This window comes from Castor canadensis, chromosome 7 (genome assembly GCF_047511655.1).
Source record: "Castor canadensis chromosome 7, mCasCan1.hap1v2, whole genome shotgun sequence".
Taxonomy (NCBI): domain Eukaryota; kingdom Metazoa; phylum Chordata; class Mammalia; order Rodentia; family Castoridae; genus Castor; species Castor canadensis.
Genome location: NC_133392.1, coordinates 105332524 through 105345129, shown reverse-complemented (window position 1 = coordinate 105345129; position 12606 = coordinate 105332524). Strand labels below are relative to the sequence as shown.

Below are 12606 nucleotides of genomic sequence, written 5' to 3'. Positions count from 1 at the left end.
TTTACTAAATTTTTTAATGTTGAGAATTTAAAAGAAAAACTAAATACTCAAAATTGTGGTCACTTGATGAAGATTTTATATCTTAAATGTTTATTCTAATTGTTTAAATGTTGCCAAGAGGAATATCTCAATAGTAAACACTAACAAACTTATTTAAAAACTAGGTCACATGACAAATTAATAGATACTCAATTTGTTACATATCCTTCTGGAAGATACCAAAAGCCAGTTTGACACTTTTTGTTCTTAGTAGTAAGTCAAATTGAAATGATCACAAAACCATACCTGTGACATTGGCTCAAGATGTAGTAATGAAGGGAAATTTTTATATAAAATGTTTCATCACAATAATTATATTATTTGCCATTGGAAACTAAATTTATATTGTCTCCTGGTTTATAACAATACATTGCATGTCTTCATAATGAGATGTACCAATAGCTGTATTTTTAAAGAAAATTTTCAAGCTTTCTAGTCTTTAGTACATAGGCTGTAAAGAAAAAAACATACAATATATAGCTACTTAAATGGCAAATTATTAATAAGGGCAAAGTATGATAAGATACAATGGGCAGGTGCAAATTATAAAATGCAATGTCTATTAAACATAGTTCACAGACTAAAAAATTCTTTCTCTAACTTTCAATAAAAGAGATACATTAGAGAGAAACAAGTGAGAGTTTTCCTGTCCTTGTGCCATGAATAGCCACTAATTGGAGAAAGTGTTTGAGCACATTTAAAAGTTAAAGCTGGAGTACATAAACCCATGCCAAAAATTTGCAAAATCCTGCAAGTCAGCAAACCCAAGTTACTGCACTGGGAATTTATGAGGGAACAACTGTCCTGCCAACTTTATGCAGCTTCAGAGGCAATTGTACATTTGAATAAAACCTCTGAATCAGATAAAAAGGAAATCATAAATTGTACCATCTTATCAACATAATACATGCACCAAAGTATTTCATTATTTTCTATCACTGCTAACTGGAATCTTTGCAATTGAGCAAATGCTATAAAGTAGTAACAAGATAGTAAGTAGTTAATTTTAATAAATACAACCAAAATGACAACATTGATGCCAGTAACATGTACCCCAAGAAATGAGGATTTCAAAAATACTTAAATATAGTTATCTAGTGGCAACTTTCCAATAATATTCTTATCTCTTAATTTATGTGTCATATCTGTGTTTAAGAGTTTAAAAACTTCAATATTCTTAGAGGTTAGGCTTGTAACCTAAACCTATAGAGTCACGTAGATGTAAGACATTAAGGTTGGGAAACTATAGCTTGTCGTTCAAATCTGGCATCCCTGTTTTTATAAATTAAGCCTTGCCCATCTGTTAGCATGTCAACAAATAGCTGCTCGCATATGGCAGAAATGAGTAGTCAAGGCAGACCACAGGAACACAGAGCCTGAAACATTTCCTATCTGACCTTTAAGTGAAACAAAGTTTGCTGATCCCTGGCATACACTGCAGAGAACTCTAGAGCACACATTTTTCATTAAGTTTAAATATAAATTTCAATTTAAATATAAATTTCATTTATATTTAAACAATAGTCAAGATGAACAAAGCGAGCCAAATTCAGATGCCTGGCCTAGGATGAGAAAAGAAATGAAAATCCTGGGTCAGCCTCTCACCAATTTTCTGAGTGATGTCGAGCGATCACCAATTGTTCTCTAGTGAGAAGTGTTTCCCCATTACACTGAAATTGTTTGGCATAAAGCCAAATGACAAGACCATAGGGACTTCTAGGGAAATGTGAAAGGTGGGCCAGGACACTATTGAACCCAAAGTGACCATAAGTGCTTGAACCCAAAGTGAATACTGAGAGCTGAGGTACAAAGCTGAACAGGTCAGTGTCAAGCAGACAAATGAGGACTATCTAATCAAATTTAAATATCTATAATAGAAAACTTGGATATATCTAGGCTTGTGTTTTCTTTCTTTTTTTTTTTTAATCAATGGTACTGGGGGGTTAAACTTAGGACCTTGCACTTGCCAGGCAGAGCTCTACCATTTGAACCACATCTCTGCTATGGGCTTGTATTTTCATGAAGTATGTGTGTCTATGATCTTATGGTCTGAGAAGGACAAGAATTCACTTTCTGCATGTACCAAAGCACTATAAAAACTTATAGCAAAGAGTGTTCCTAATCTAACAAATATCCTGCTTTAAAAAAGAAAAAAATTTCCTTAATTACAAAAACAGGAAATAACCTAAACAGATGTCATGCCAATAAGAAATTTAACATATTTTCAATCTTACATATTTTCAATAAGATGTTCCAAAATAAACTGAATATCCAAAATCTTTTAAAAATCATACAACACCTATAAATCCTTGGGAAAATTTTGGAAACACTGACTTAGACAATCTCTTAATCTGAACTCCAAAAGCTTTCCCTGAATATGTTAATATTAATAGAATGCTAATATAATATGTTAATATAATAACTCTCATGAGCATTTACCAAGTGTTTATCTATATCAACTATTTTAATCATTGCACTAACCCTGTGATCTAGGGTTTCTTATCATCATCCCCATACTGGAGCTGAGAAAACTGAGGTACAAAGATTGCATTTTGCTTTTTCAAAGTCAAATAGTATCTAAGAGTCCATGGTCTCAACCACAAGGCAATATACTTTTGTTGCTATACTTCAGATATCCAGAGAACTTACCTAATCAATTCACCAACTATTTTTCTTTCTTTGAATTTTTAAAAAACTATCATTGGAAATGAACACAAAATGTAGACATCCATGAACTGATAAACTTCAGCTTTATCTGCCTTCATCCACCATACGTATTCCAGAATACTAAGTGAACTGATCTATGTTCATTATAGAATTCATTCAAAACAAGCTATCAGAATGTCTCCTTGACAACTGTTAATTAATTTTAGATGCTGATAGAAATTGAGCATTTTAAGCTTTGTAAATATTCTGAAATTCAAACTACTCAGCGGCTAAAAAAATTACTCATTCATGCCTGTATCAACGCCTTCATTTAACAGACCTGATTAAGAAGCTATTTATGCTGTGAATGAAATTGGTAAGTGACTTGCTCCCATGGAGTATAAATCTAGCAGAGGGGAGAAAATAAAAACTAAGATATTTTCAATTGTAAGTGCTAAGAGAAAATAACACAGGATAGTACATAAAGTGAATGCAAGAAAGATACTTTATCTAGGGTGAGGGATGGACTATCTGAGGAGAAAACACATGAACAGAGAGAGGAAAGGAGTTGGTTATGAGAAGATTTACAAGAAAAACATCTCAGATAGGAAAAATAGCAATAATAAAAGTAACAATCATAACAATTTTACACAGCTCCAAAATCTTTACATATATAATATCACTATAGGTGGTAAATATTATTTAATGCAATTGATTTCACTAGAACTTGCTCCTTTAGATCAACAAGTTAACATGTAAATGAATCCAAATAATCAGCAAGATAATTTGTTCAGACATGTGAACATTAAGTTGTCAACATTACTGATGGAGAGTGTACACCCAAACCTGTTACTAGTTCCTAATATTTGCTACCTGACTTGTGATCATATCTTCCAGGCCAGCCATTTGAAAAGTGAAATCACAGCAGTTAGACTTCCACACAGAGTAGGTAAACAGATAGATAGATAGACACATACATACATATATACATACATACATACATACATACATACATACATACATACATAGACAGACCCTAGACCTAATTGTACTTATTTTAACAAAGGAGTAGAGTCACTTAGTGCACCTGTCAAGCAGGCTAGCTTGACCAGAATAAGGCTACACAGGAACCTACCTAGTAGAGTGAAGAAGTAGAGGAATGGAGATAAATTGCTTATCTCCTACTAATAAGTAAAGGGAGGAAAATTTAGCAACGTCTGGAGACATTACAATTCTTACTGCTGTGGGGTCTAGTGTTATCTAGTGATTAGAGGTCATAGGTACTGCTAAACATCCTACAATGCACATGATAGTGCAATACAGCAAGCAGTATCCCATTCAAATTATCAGTAGAGCCAAGGTTGAGAAGTACTGCCTCCCAAATGTCCTTCTTTCCAATCAGAAAAGTAGGACAATGGGTTTCCTGCAACAAACTCTAGTGGAGACTTTTTCTAATTTCTTCTCTATGTACTAAAGCCTTTCACCTGTTTTGAGGCTATATTCCATAGTCTATGTATTTTTACCTTAAGCTACAGTCTGGAAAAAGTTGATTATATCTCAACTTTAGATGTGCTATTTCAGTATTTTCATTATTTCTTTTCAAATGGGCAAATATATGTGATTCATATAACAAACTTTCCCAAAATCCAGTGTAAATGTCACCTTTTCCTGAAATTTTTCTAATTACTAAATTGTCAGTTGTTCCTTCTTCTGAGTTCCTGTGGCAAACCATACATACTCTTATCTTTGCATTTATCACTCTACGAAGTCATTATTCACTTAAAGGTCATTCCCATTTAGGAAATAAGCCCTTCAGAACAGATGCTATGTAGAACGTGTTAAACATCAAACAGTGCACATGATAGTCCCCTGTATCAAAGAATTAGCCTGCTAAAAATGTCCATAAAGCTGATGTTGAGAAATCCTGCATCTGAGAAATCTTTGTAGCTCTAATGACCGCAGGATGTCTGCCATAAAGAAGCACAAACTATTAATGTAAATAAATGAATGTTCACAAATAACACTACTAACACAAAGTTACCATGAGTTCTATTTTATTTTCCTGACAGACTTACTTAATTGTATCTTCATAAATTTAAAAACTTCATGCATATACTCTTCTAAAAGAAAAATTGGGACAGTTTTTTTTGGGGAAAGGGATCTTGGGTTTGAATTCAAGGCTTCACGTTTGCTAGGCAGGCACTCTACCACTTAAATCACTCCTCCAGCACAGACAGTCAGTTTTAACAACATAAAATGTAGAAAAAGTATTGAAGGACATTTTAAAAACAAATAAGAATGTAATAATCTTAAATATATAAGATGAAAGAATCGTAAATATATAAAATGAAAGAATCATATTGGAAAGATAACTTCAGAAATGGAATATAATATAATCATAGAATCAAACTGTTTTTTGTTTTGTTTTGGTGGTACTGTTGTTTGAACTCAGGGCCTCACACTTGCTGAGCAGGTGCTCTACCACTTGAGCCATGCTCCCAGCCCAAAATCAAACTGTTGAGGGTAATTAAATGCTGATGGAAACTAGGATCATACAAGTAAAATGAGATAAAATTAAAACAGAAGAAATGATATTTTAAGTAAAATAACTTAAGCTTCAGGAATAGTTTAGAAAAACCCATAGGAAATCTCTCCCTACACACACATCCAGAACAAGCAAATTGTAAAGAATGCCAAAAGGCATAGTGGGAATCGATTATATAAATCCAAATGTTAGTTTTGCCTTGGTCTTCCAACAACAAAAACATATTCTATTTTATATTGTGTTCTCCTTGGGTGTCAGAATCACCAGTTCATAGAATCCAGGAAATTGTGGAAGGGCCTCGGACTTTAGCTCGTTGAGGTTCTCACCAGCAAACTTGCTGTCCTAAAACGACTCTTTTGAAACACCACATGCAGGGGACTCTTCAGCACCTGCCATACTCAGCCACTTGTTTCTTGACCTTTCTTCTGGAAGGGTTCAATCTCATTTTTGTTAGCTGGCCACTTGGTCTCAGAATATTGCTCAATGTTCCCAGAATCAGAAAAAAAAGTCAAATTATCGCTAGTGTTTCTTCACAGAACTCAGGTACTACCTACCACCTTCCCCAGAAGCACCTATTGTGGTATCGATTTGGTGACTGATGAAGCATTTATTCTCCTCACAAGGACTCACAACCATCGTGATTTGTCACTTCATCCACATTGAAATGCTTTCTTTACTTGGCTCCTAGCACTCCATACTCTTCTGATTTTTCTTCTATGACTCCATTACTACTCAATCTTCTTTGTTGACTCAATCTCACATCTTCTTAGACTTATTATCTTCTCATCTGCACTCCTTACCTTGGTGACATATCTGTAAGACTTTATATGTCATCTCTGTGCTCCCAAGGTCAAATTATTTCTCTTATCTGCTCTTCTTACCTGAACTCCAGATTTGATTGACACTTACTTGGATCTACAATAGAAATCCCCTTCTTACTATTTCTGAAGCTGAACCTCCAATCTACCTAAAACCCTAGTTCATCTGTTCTTTTCCATTAATCAGTTGCAACTTTATGCTTCTAGTTGTTCACGCAAAAGGTAGTTGTAGACACACTTGATTCTACTTTATCTCACACCTCATAGTTAATCCTTCAATGAAGTACTTGGTACAAATCTTCATTACATTCAGAACCAAGCCACTTCTCAATGATCCCACTGCCACCACCCCTTCTCAATTGGCTTATTACATTATCTATTTGATATTTTTTCAGGAAACCTGTCCTCAGACTTGTCTACTTACAAACCTTCAATCACAGATATCCTTTATTTATTTATTTATTTTTGAAATCACGGGTTTGCAAAAAAACCCATCTTAGATATTATTTGGCTATAAATTACATTATTGAGATAACTGACAAGATCTGAGTAAGTATGTAGATTATGCATTTATGTTGAACCAGTTTTATATTCTTTTTTATATTTATACTATAACCAGTAAGATAATTTCTTATTTTAAGGAAATATAACAATTTAGGAATAGTCACAAATGGTTCAAAAAAACCCTTTTGTTTATACTTATATTCATGTCTATCTAATAAGCAAATGTAATAAAATATTTCATGTGGGGAACCATATCCAAGAATATGGATAATAGTTGCTGAGTGAGGAAACAGTACAAGCATTTTTTTCTTTTGGCATTTCTGAGTGACTGATAGTGCCTGGATTGCAGTAGAATTTCATTTACTGTTCATAAAAGCCCTATAATTTCTATACCTATTTTAAAGAAGATCTAGATAGTGGGGAGATAAAATTTGTCAGGGAAACCCATCTTGTGTTATGTCCTATGTTTACTTAAGAGTGGTTTGAGAAATTCTGGCTGCATATGGAATGTGCTAGGGTACCCCAGCCTTTGACACAAACTCTTGCCCAAGGTCTTTCAATTGCTCAGAGCTATTGTATCATCAAGCCAATATGTTTTGGAGACAATGACTATAACAATTTGCCTGTAACATAAGTTCATTCAAGGGAATAGAAAATGACAAGACTGAAGATAAAATTGCTCCATATTGTAGTTTTAGAATGCTTTCCTGAAAATTGAGTTCATCCATTAGTTCACAAAACTCTGGTGATTCTCAAAAATATAGATAGTGGGACTTCACTATATACTTTCTACTGATGTGGATTTTTAAGATTCCCAGGTTTCTGTTAAGCAGCTAGCCCTGTTCTCCAACCATATGCTGGCATTATAAACCAATGCTATAGGTCAAATAAGCTACTAAAGCTTTTCAGGTTACAGTTTGCATACATTTTTGTTCATTTACAATTTATATTTTGATGCAGAATATCCCATTTTGGTCTATTAAACAATCAGTAAATCTCACAAAAGGGCGAGTAGAGTATCTTTCAGAGCTATGTATCCTGCACTGCCTCATCATAGTGTTTTTCTCCATCTGTTATAGGTCAATGCATAAACTGGCCCAACTGGAAAGACTTGACCTAGGCAATAATGAATTCAGTGAGCTGGTAAGCAAATATATTTTCTAAATTTGATGAGTACACTCCAGGAAAATTTTTTTTTTGCTATGTCTTTGTAGCTCCAGGTATTAAATCATTTTCTATATCTAAAAAATAAACTCAGAGAGTTAAAGTGATTGTTTAACTATATAGTAAACCAGGAAAGCTGGTTTCACTAACAATATATTGGGGTTGAAACAGATGCATATTGAGAGTGTTGAGCACCAACTATGTTGCAAGCACCATATTAAATGTGTTACATGTGTTATCCTATTTAATCCTAATTTGACATGTTGCCACTTTAACTTTATGGAAATTAGCTTGAAGTGCTCACATAAACATGGTGACACGTAGAGTTATTATGTGGCTGATCAGGAAATAAACAGTCTTGGTTAACTTGAATTTCCATAACTTTGAAGAACTCTCCCTTGTTGGCTGTTTGGCAGCTAGTATGAGAGGAATGAATCTCAATAGCCTTGTATTTCCAGTTGTACTGAAAGCGCCTTTCCAATGAACACATATCAGTATCTCAGTCCCATCATGATTGGCAAAATTCTGTTTGCTTCTTGTAGGCTCTGGATTTCTTTAAAATGTGCTGAAGACCGCAATCTCCAATGCAAATTAGAAAGCAAGTACTCCATTATATACAGGCCCAGCTTTTTTTATTGAGAAGTCTCCCATTGAATGAAATCTCAGAAACCCAATTCATCTGAAGTATATTTTAACTATTTCTTTGGCTCTACTGGGTTTTGAACTCAGGATCTTACACTTGCTAGGCAAGAATTCTACATCTTGATCTATGCCTCTAGCCCTTAATTGTTTTTAAATTAAGACATTTAAGTAACTAATCAGCCTTTCTGCCCCAGCCCTATTGCTAGCTATGTGATTTTGTGCAAGTTGTTTAATCTCTCTAAGCCTAATTTTCCTGATCTACAAAGTGTGGATCATAATGGTTCCTGAATTATCAGGCTTGTGTGAGAATCAAATTAAATAATGCATGTATAAGACTTGGTGAAAAGTGCCAAGGTACAAGGGTTACAAGGCTTAACTCATGCTGTCTTTGACTGCACGACCAATATTAACTGTTTTACTTTAACCATAGCCAATTGAACCATTATCTCATCTCTGTCAGCTGTTTATTAATAGTAAAAAAGAACAACTTTTACTCCTCTGTGATTAAAAGTTCAATCTGTTTTGGGGTGTTAGGTGGTCTCTTTAGATTGTGTTCATCTTTCTTGCACAAAAGTCCTCAGTCTCCCATGTATCCTCTCCCCTTCCCCATCTCTTCCTCAGAAGAATTTGCGTCTTTGCAAAGAAGGTGATTATGTGTTTTGTGACCCAGGTGAAATGAACTACCGGGCCTAGGGATGGTTTCAAGTATACGGCCCCTGAACTGAAGTCTACAGATGGTGTTGCCTCCTGTATTAAATCACCAGTCTGAACCCGTGATCAGTTTTTGAGCTCAGGCAAAACTCTCTGGGAGTATTGGCCATCTCTGTCTTGTGTGTATGGCCACACTCAGCTCTCACTGTCTGTACATACAAGAGTCTGTGCTGTCCTACCTCCAGCACAAGGCTGGACTGTCCATCCTTAGCTTCTGTTGTGAAGGACCTAACCAGCTATAACCCCAATAGTGGTCCCATTGTCATGGGAGAGTTCATGTAATATGCTAAGTAAAATAGGCCCAAAAAAGGTAAACTTCCAGAGCATCCCTTGTCTGCCAAGTTTACTCTTCTTTGTATGCACCCTTTATTATTACATAACAGCTTTCAGGGTGGCCTCTTCCAAATGTTAGAGAGGTGGTACCTACTGCATATTCTATGTATCAATGGTGTTTTTACACCATTTAGTAGGTAGAGATTAGTAAGAATAATAACAGACAACAGCAACACTGATAGTTTATACTGATAGATGTGACATTAGTTGTTAAGGATCTAGGCTCAACCCACACTTTCCTAAGATAAGTTTCTTGATCTACTGGTAGGAAGAACATGGATAGTGGGTACACACAGATGTGTTTGTCTCTCAGCTCTCTCAACAGCTAGCTGGGTGGTTTTAGATCTGCAACTCACTTTCTAGCATCAGCTTCTTCATCAATTAAAAAAAGGTATCAATACCATCTATTCCACATGCTTTGGGGAAAGTTTTCATGGAAGAGAATCTACAATAAACATACAATATATGTTTCAATGAATTTTATTTACCAAGTATTTTGCAAGCTTTTCATATCAACATATGTGAATCATTATTTTACTATAAAGACCTGGGTTAACAAAGATGTATAAGATATGATTATTTTACGAAAATAGACTTACTAAAAGTAAATTTAAAATTACTGAAATGTTTGCTTTATGGTATCTAAGACACCATCTAAACAGAAACAAGTTTTGTTTTTTGATATGACAAAATTTCAGGCGAGGCACAAAATGAGTCTTTTTCCCCTTTATTTTGCACTTGTCATTGGAGCTTCTATTTGATGATGCTCAGTTATTTGAAGAGTGTAATTATGGAACTTCACATTTCTAATGTTATTCACTCTTAATCAAATGTCTATTGTTAGTCATGTGTGTGGAACAGGCTGTTATTTTTCTGACAGCAACAACTTTTAATGAGAAAATAAGAGAATTTGCTCTGATAAGAGGTTCTAGAAACAATGCATGTGATGAAGGGATCAAATTCCTTCTTGTATTTTTTTTTTGTATTTTAGCACAAATTTTACTGTAAAACTATAAAGCACATACAGAAATGTATACAAAACAAAAATGTAAGCTTCTGAATTATCACAAAGCAAGCAGGTCTTAACACAGATGAAGTGGATAGCATTGCCAGGAAGTTCCTTCCCGTCACATCTGGTCATTTTCTCATCCATTCTTTCAAAGGTAACCAGTATCTTGGCTTTTATGATAATCTCTTTTTCTGTATTCTTTTTTGGCTTGTTACAAAATTATGCTTCCTTAAATGTTAGAATTAAATTTTCCAGTTTTGAATTTCATTTGAGAAGACATGTCCAGTTTGTTGTTGTTTTGTTTCTTTTTACTTATTTGCGGTACTGGGGATCAAACCCAGGGCTTCACACATGCAAGGCAAGCACCATGCCACTGAGCTATGCTCACATCCCCATGTAAGATTTTTTATTTAGCTTTTTTAATTAAATGTTTTCTGTGACACTCATTTCTCTTTTTAAACTTTATTAGCGTATAATCGTTGTACCAGAGAATACATTGTGATATTTACATATGTGCTTATAATAAGATTTACCCCCCAATCGTTCTTCCTCATCTCCTCTCCCTCCACCCAGACCTCCGCTTCTTAGTATAGTTTCAAAAGGTTTCATTCTTCTATTTTCATATATGAAAACAAAATACATCCACGATATTTACCATCATTCACCCTTTCCTTATGCCCTCCCCCACCCACTACTGTCACCCCCAAAAAAGACCTATTTTATTCTCCTGTCTCATTTTTTTAGTCAATATTGATAGTCCAAGAGGGTTTTACATTGATAGTCCAAGAGGGTTTTACAATATAACCAAGAGGTATATTGGTTAACTTTGAAAGAGTAGATGAGAAAATGACTGGACATGACTGGAAGGAACTTCAAGGGCAGTGGGATCAGTGGGTATAGAAATGGAGCAGAGCCATGGCTGACCATCCCATCCCTTTAATCCAGCTCCAGCTTCCAGGTCCCAGGCTCCCACACTGCTTCTGTCATCCCCACTCCCTGCACTGGAAGGAGAGGGCTTGTGTGGAAAGGAAAATATCTCTTACAGTCCCCAATAACTCTGCTATGGATATTTCACCAAAAGAATCAGTCGTAAGAAACAAAAAAGGGTTTCTGCAAGCCACAGAGAAAGAAAAGCACAGTTCAGAGGACACAAACAGCAGACTGAGAAGTGATCTGTGTGTGGTTTCAAGTTCAGAAATTCAATAGCAGGAAGAGGGTCAGAGAAATAAGATTTGAAATTGCACTGCAAATATGACATAAGCACACTGGCTAAATGCATCTACATCGATGCTTCTCTCTACCAACATGGAATTACAGTGTGCCTTCTGTTTTGTATTAATACATTATTATAGATTCTTTATAGGTATTATAATTGTAAGCTTTCTTTATAGCTGAACTAGGAAGACTGTCAGACAACAACTACAAAATGGTGAATTCAAAAGCAAATTTAAGAAAAAAATAAAATCAGAGGCTTTACATTTTGTTATGTCAAATTTGATACGTATAATATATATAATGCATCTAAATTACAAAGCATAAGTATGCTGTAAACTAGAACGCTGAACTAGAACATTACCAGTCATGAGCTTTCCCTGCCCGCCCCCCATCATTCTGTCTTATCGCCATAGGTAACTACAAGCCCAAATTTTTTAAACATTCTCTTGCCTTATCTTCAGTGGTAACTATAATCTTGAATTGTTCAATATTTCCTTGCTTCATCTTCTTTCCTTTGTATTTATTTTTACATAATTATATTGTAACACTTTGCTTTTTCTTAAGTTTCTAAAAATGTGACTCTTTCACAACTTATTTACCTTTCTTTTATCTTCTTGAATAATAATTTCTGTCCAGTTATTTTTACACTATTGCTATCAATATTCTCATAAGTACGTATGTGCAAGAGTTTACCTAAGGCATATATTTAGAAATGGAATTCTTTGGTCTTAAGCTATGCACACATTCTTCTCTAAAACTAGTGTTTTCTTTTCCAACACAGCTATACTCATCTACCAACAATGTGTAAGAATGCCCATGCTTCACAGCTTCACCAGCACTTGATATTGTCAATCTCCTTTTTTTTCCAATACAATATCTGCAAAATGACATCTCATTATGATCTTAATTTGTATATCCCTAATCTCTAAGGAGATTGATGGTTTTTCCATATGTGGAAGTCTATGTTGCCTCTTCTATGA

At 34.8% G+C, this 12606-nt stretch overlaps 1 protein-coding gene across 7 annotated transcripts in view; it reads left to right on the top strand.

Moving 5' to 3' along the window:
• Nucleotides 1-12606, top strand: part of Lrrc7 (leucine rich repeat containing 7) — a 509113-nt gene that overhangs the window by 314631 nt on the left and 181876 nt on the right. For all 7 annotated transcript variants that reach the window (XM_074079777.1, XM_074079774.1, XM_074079778.1 and 4 more), the window contains one exon: nucleotides 7632-7695. In XM_074079777.1, the coding sequence (XP_073935878.1) occupies nucleotides 7632-7695 (64 nt within the window). The remainder of the gene's footprint in view (nucleotides 1-7631; nucleotides 7696-12606) is intronic.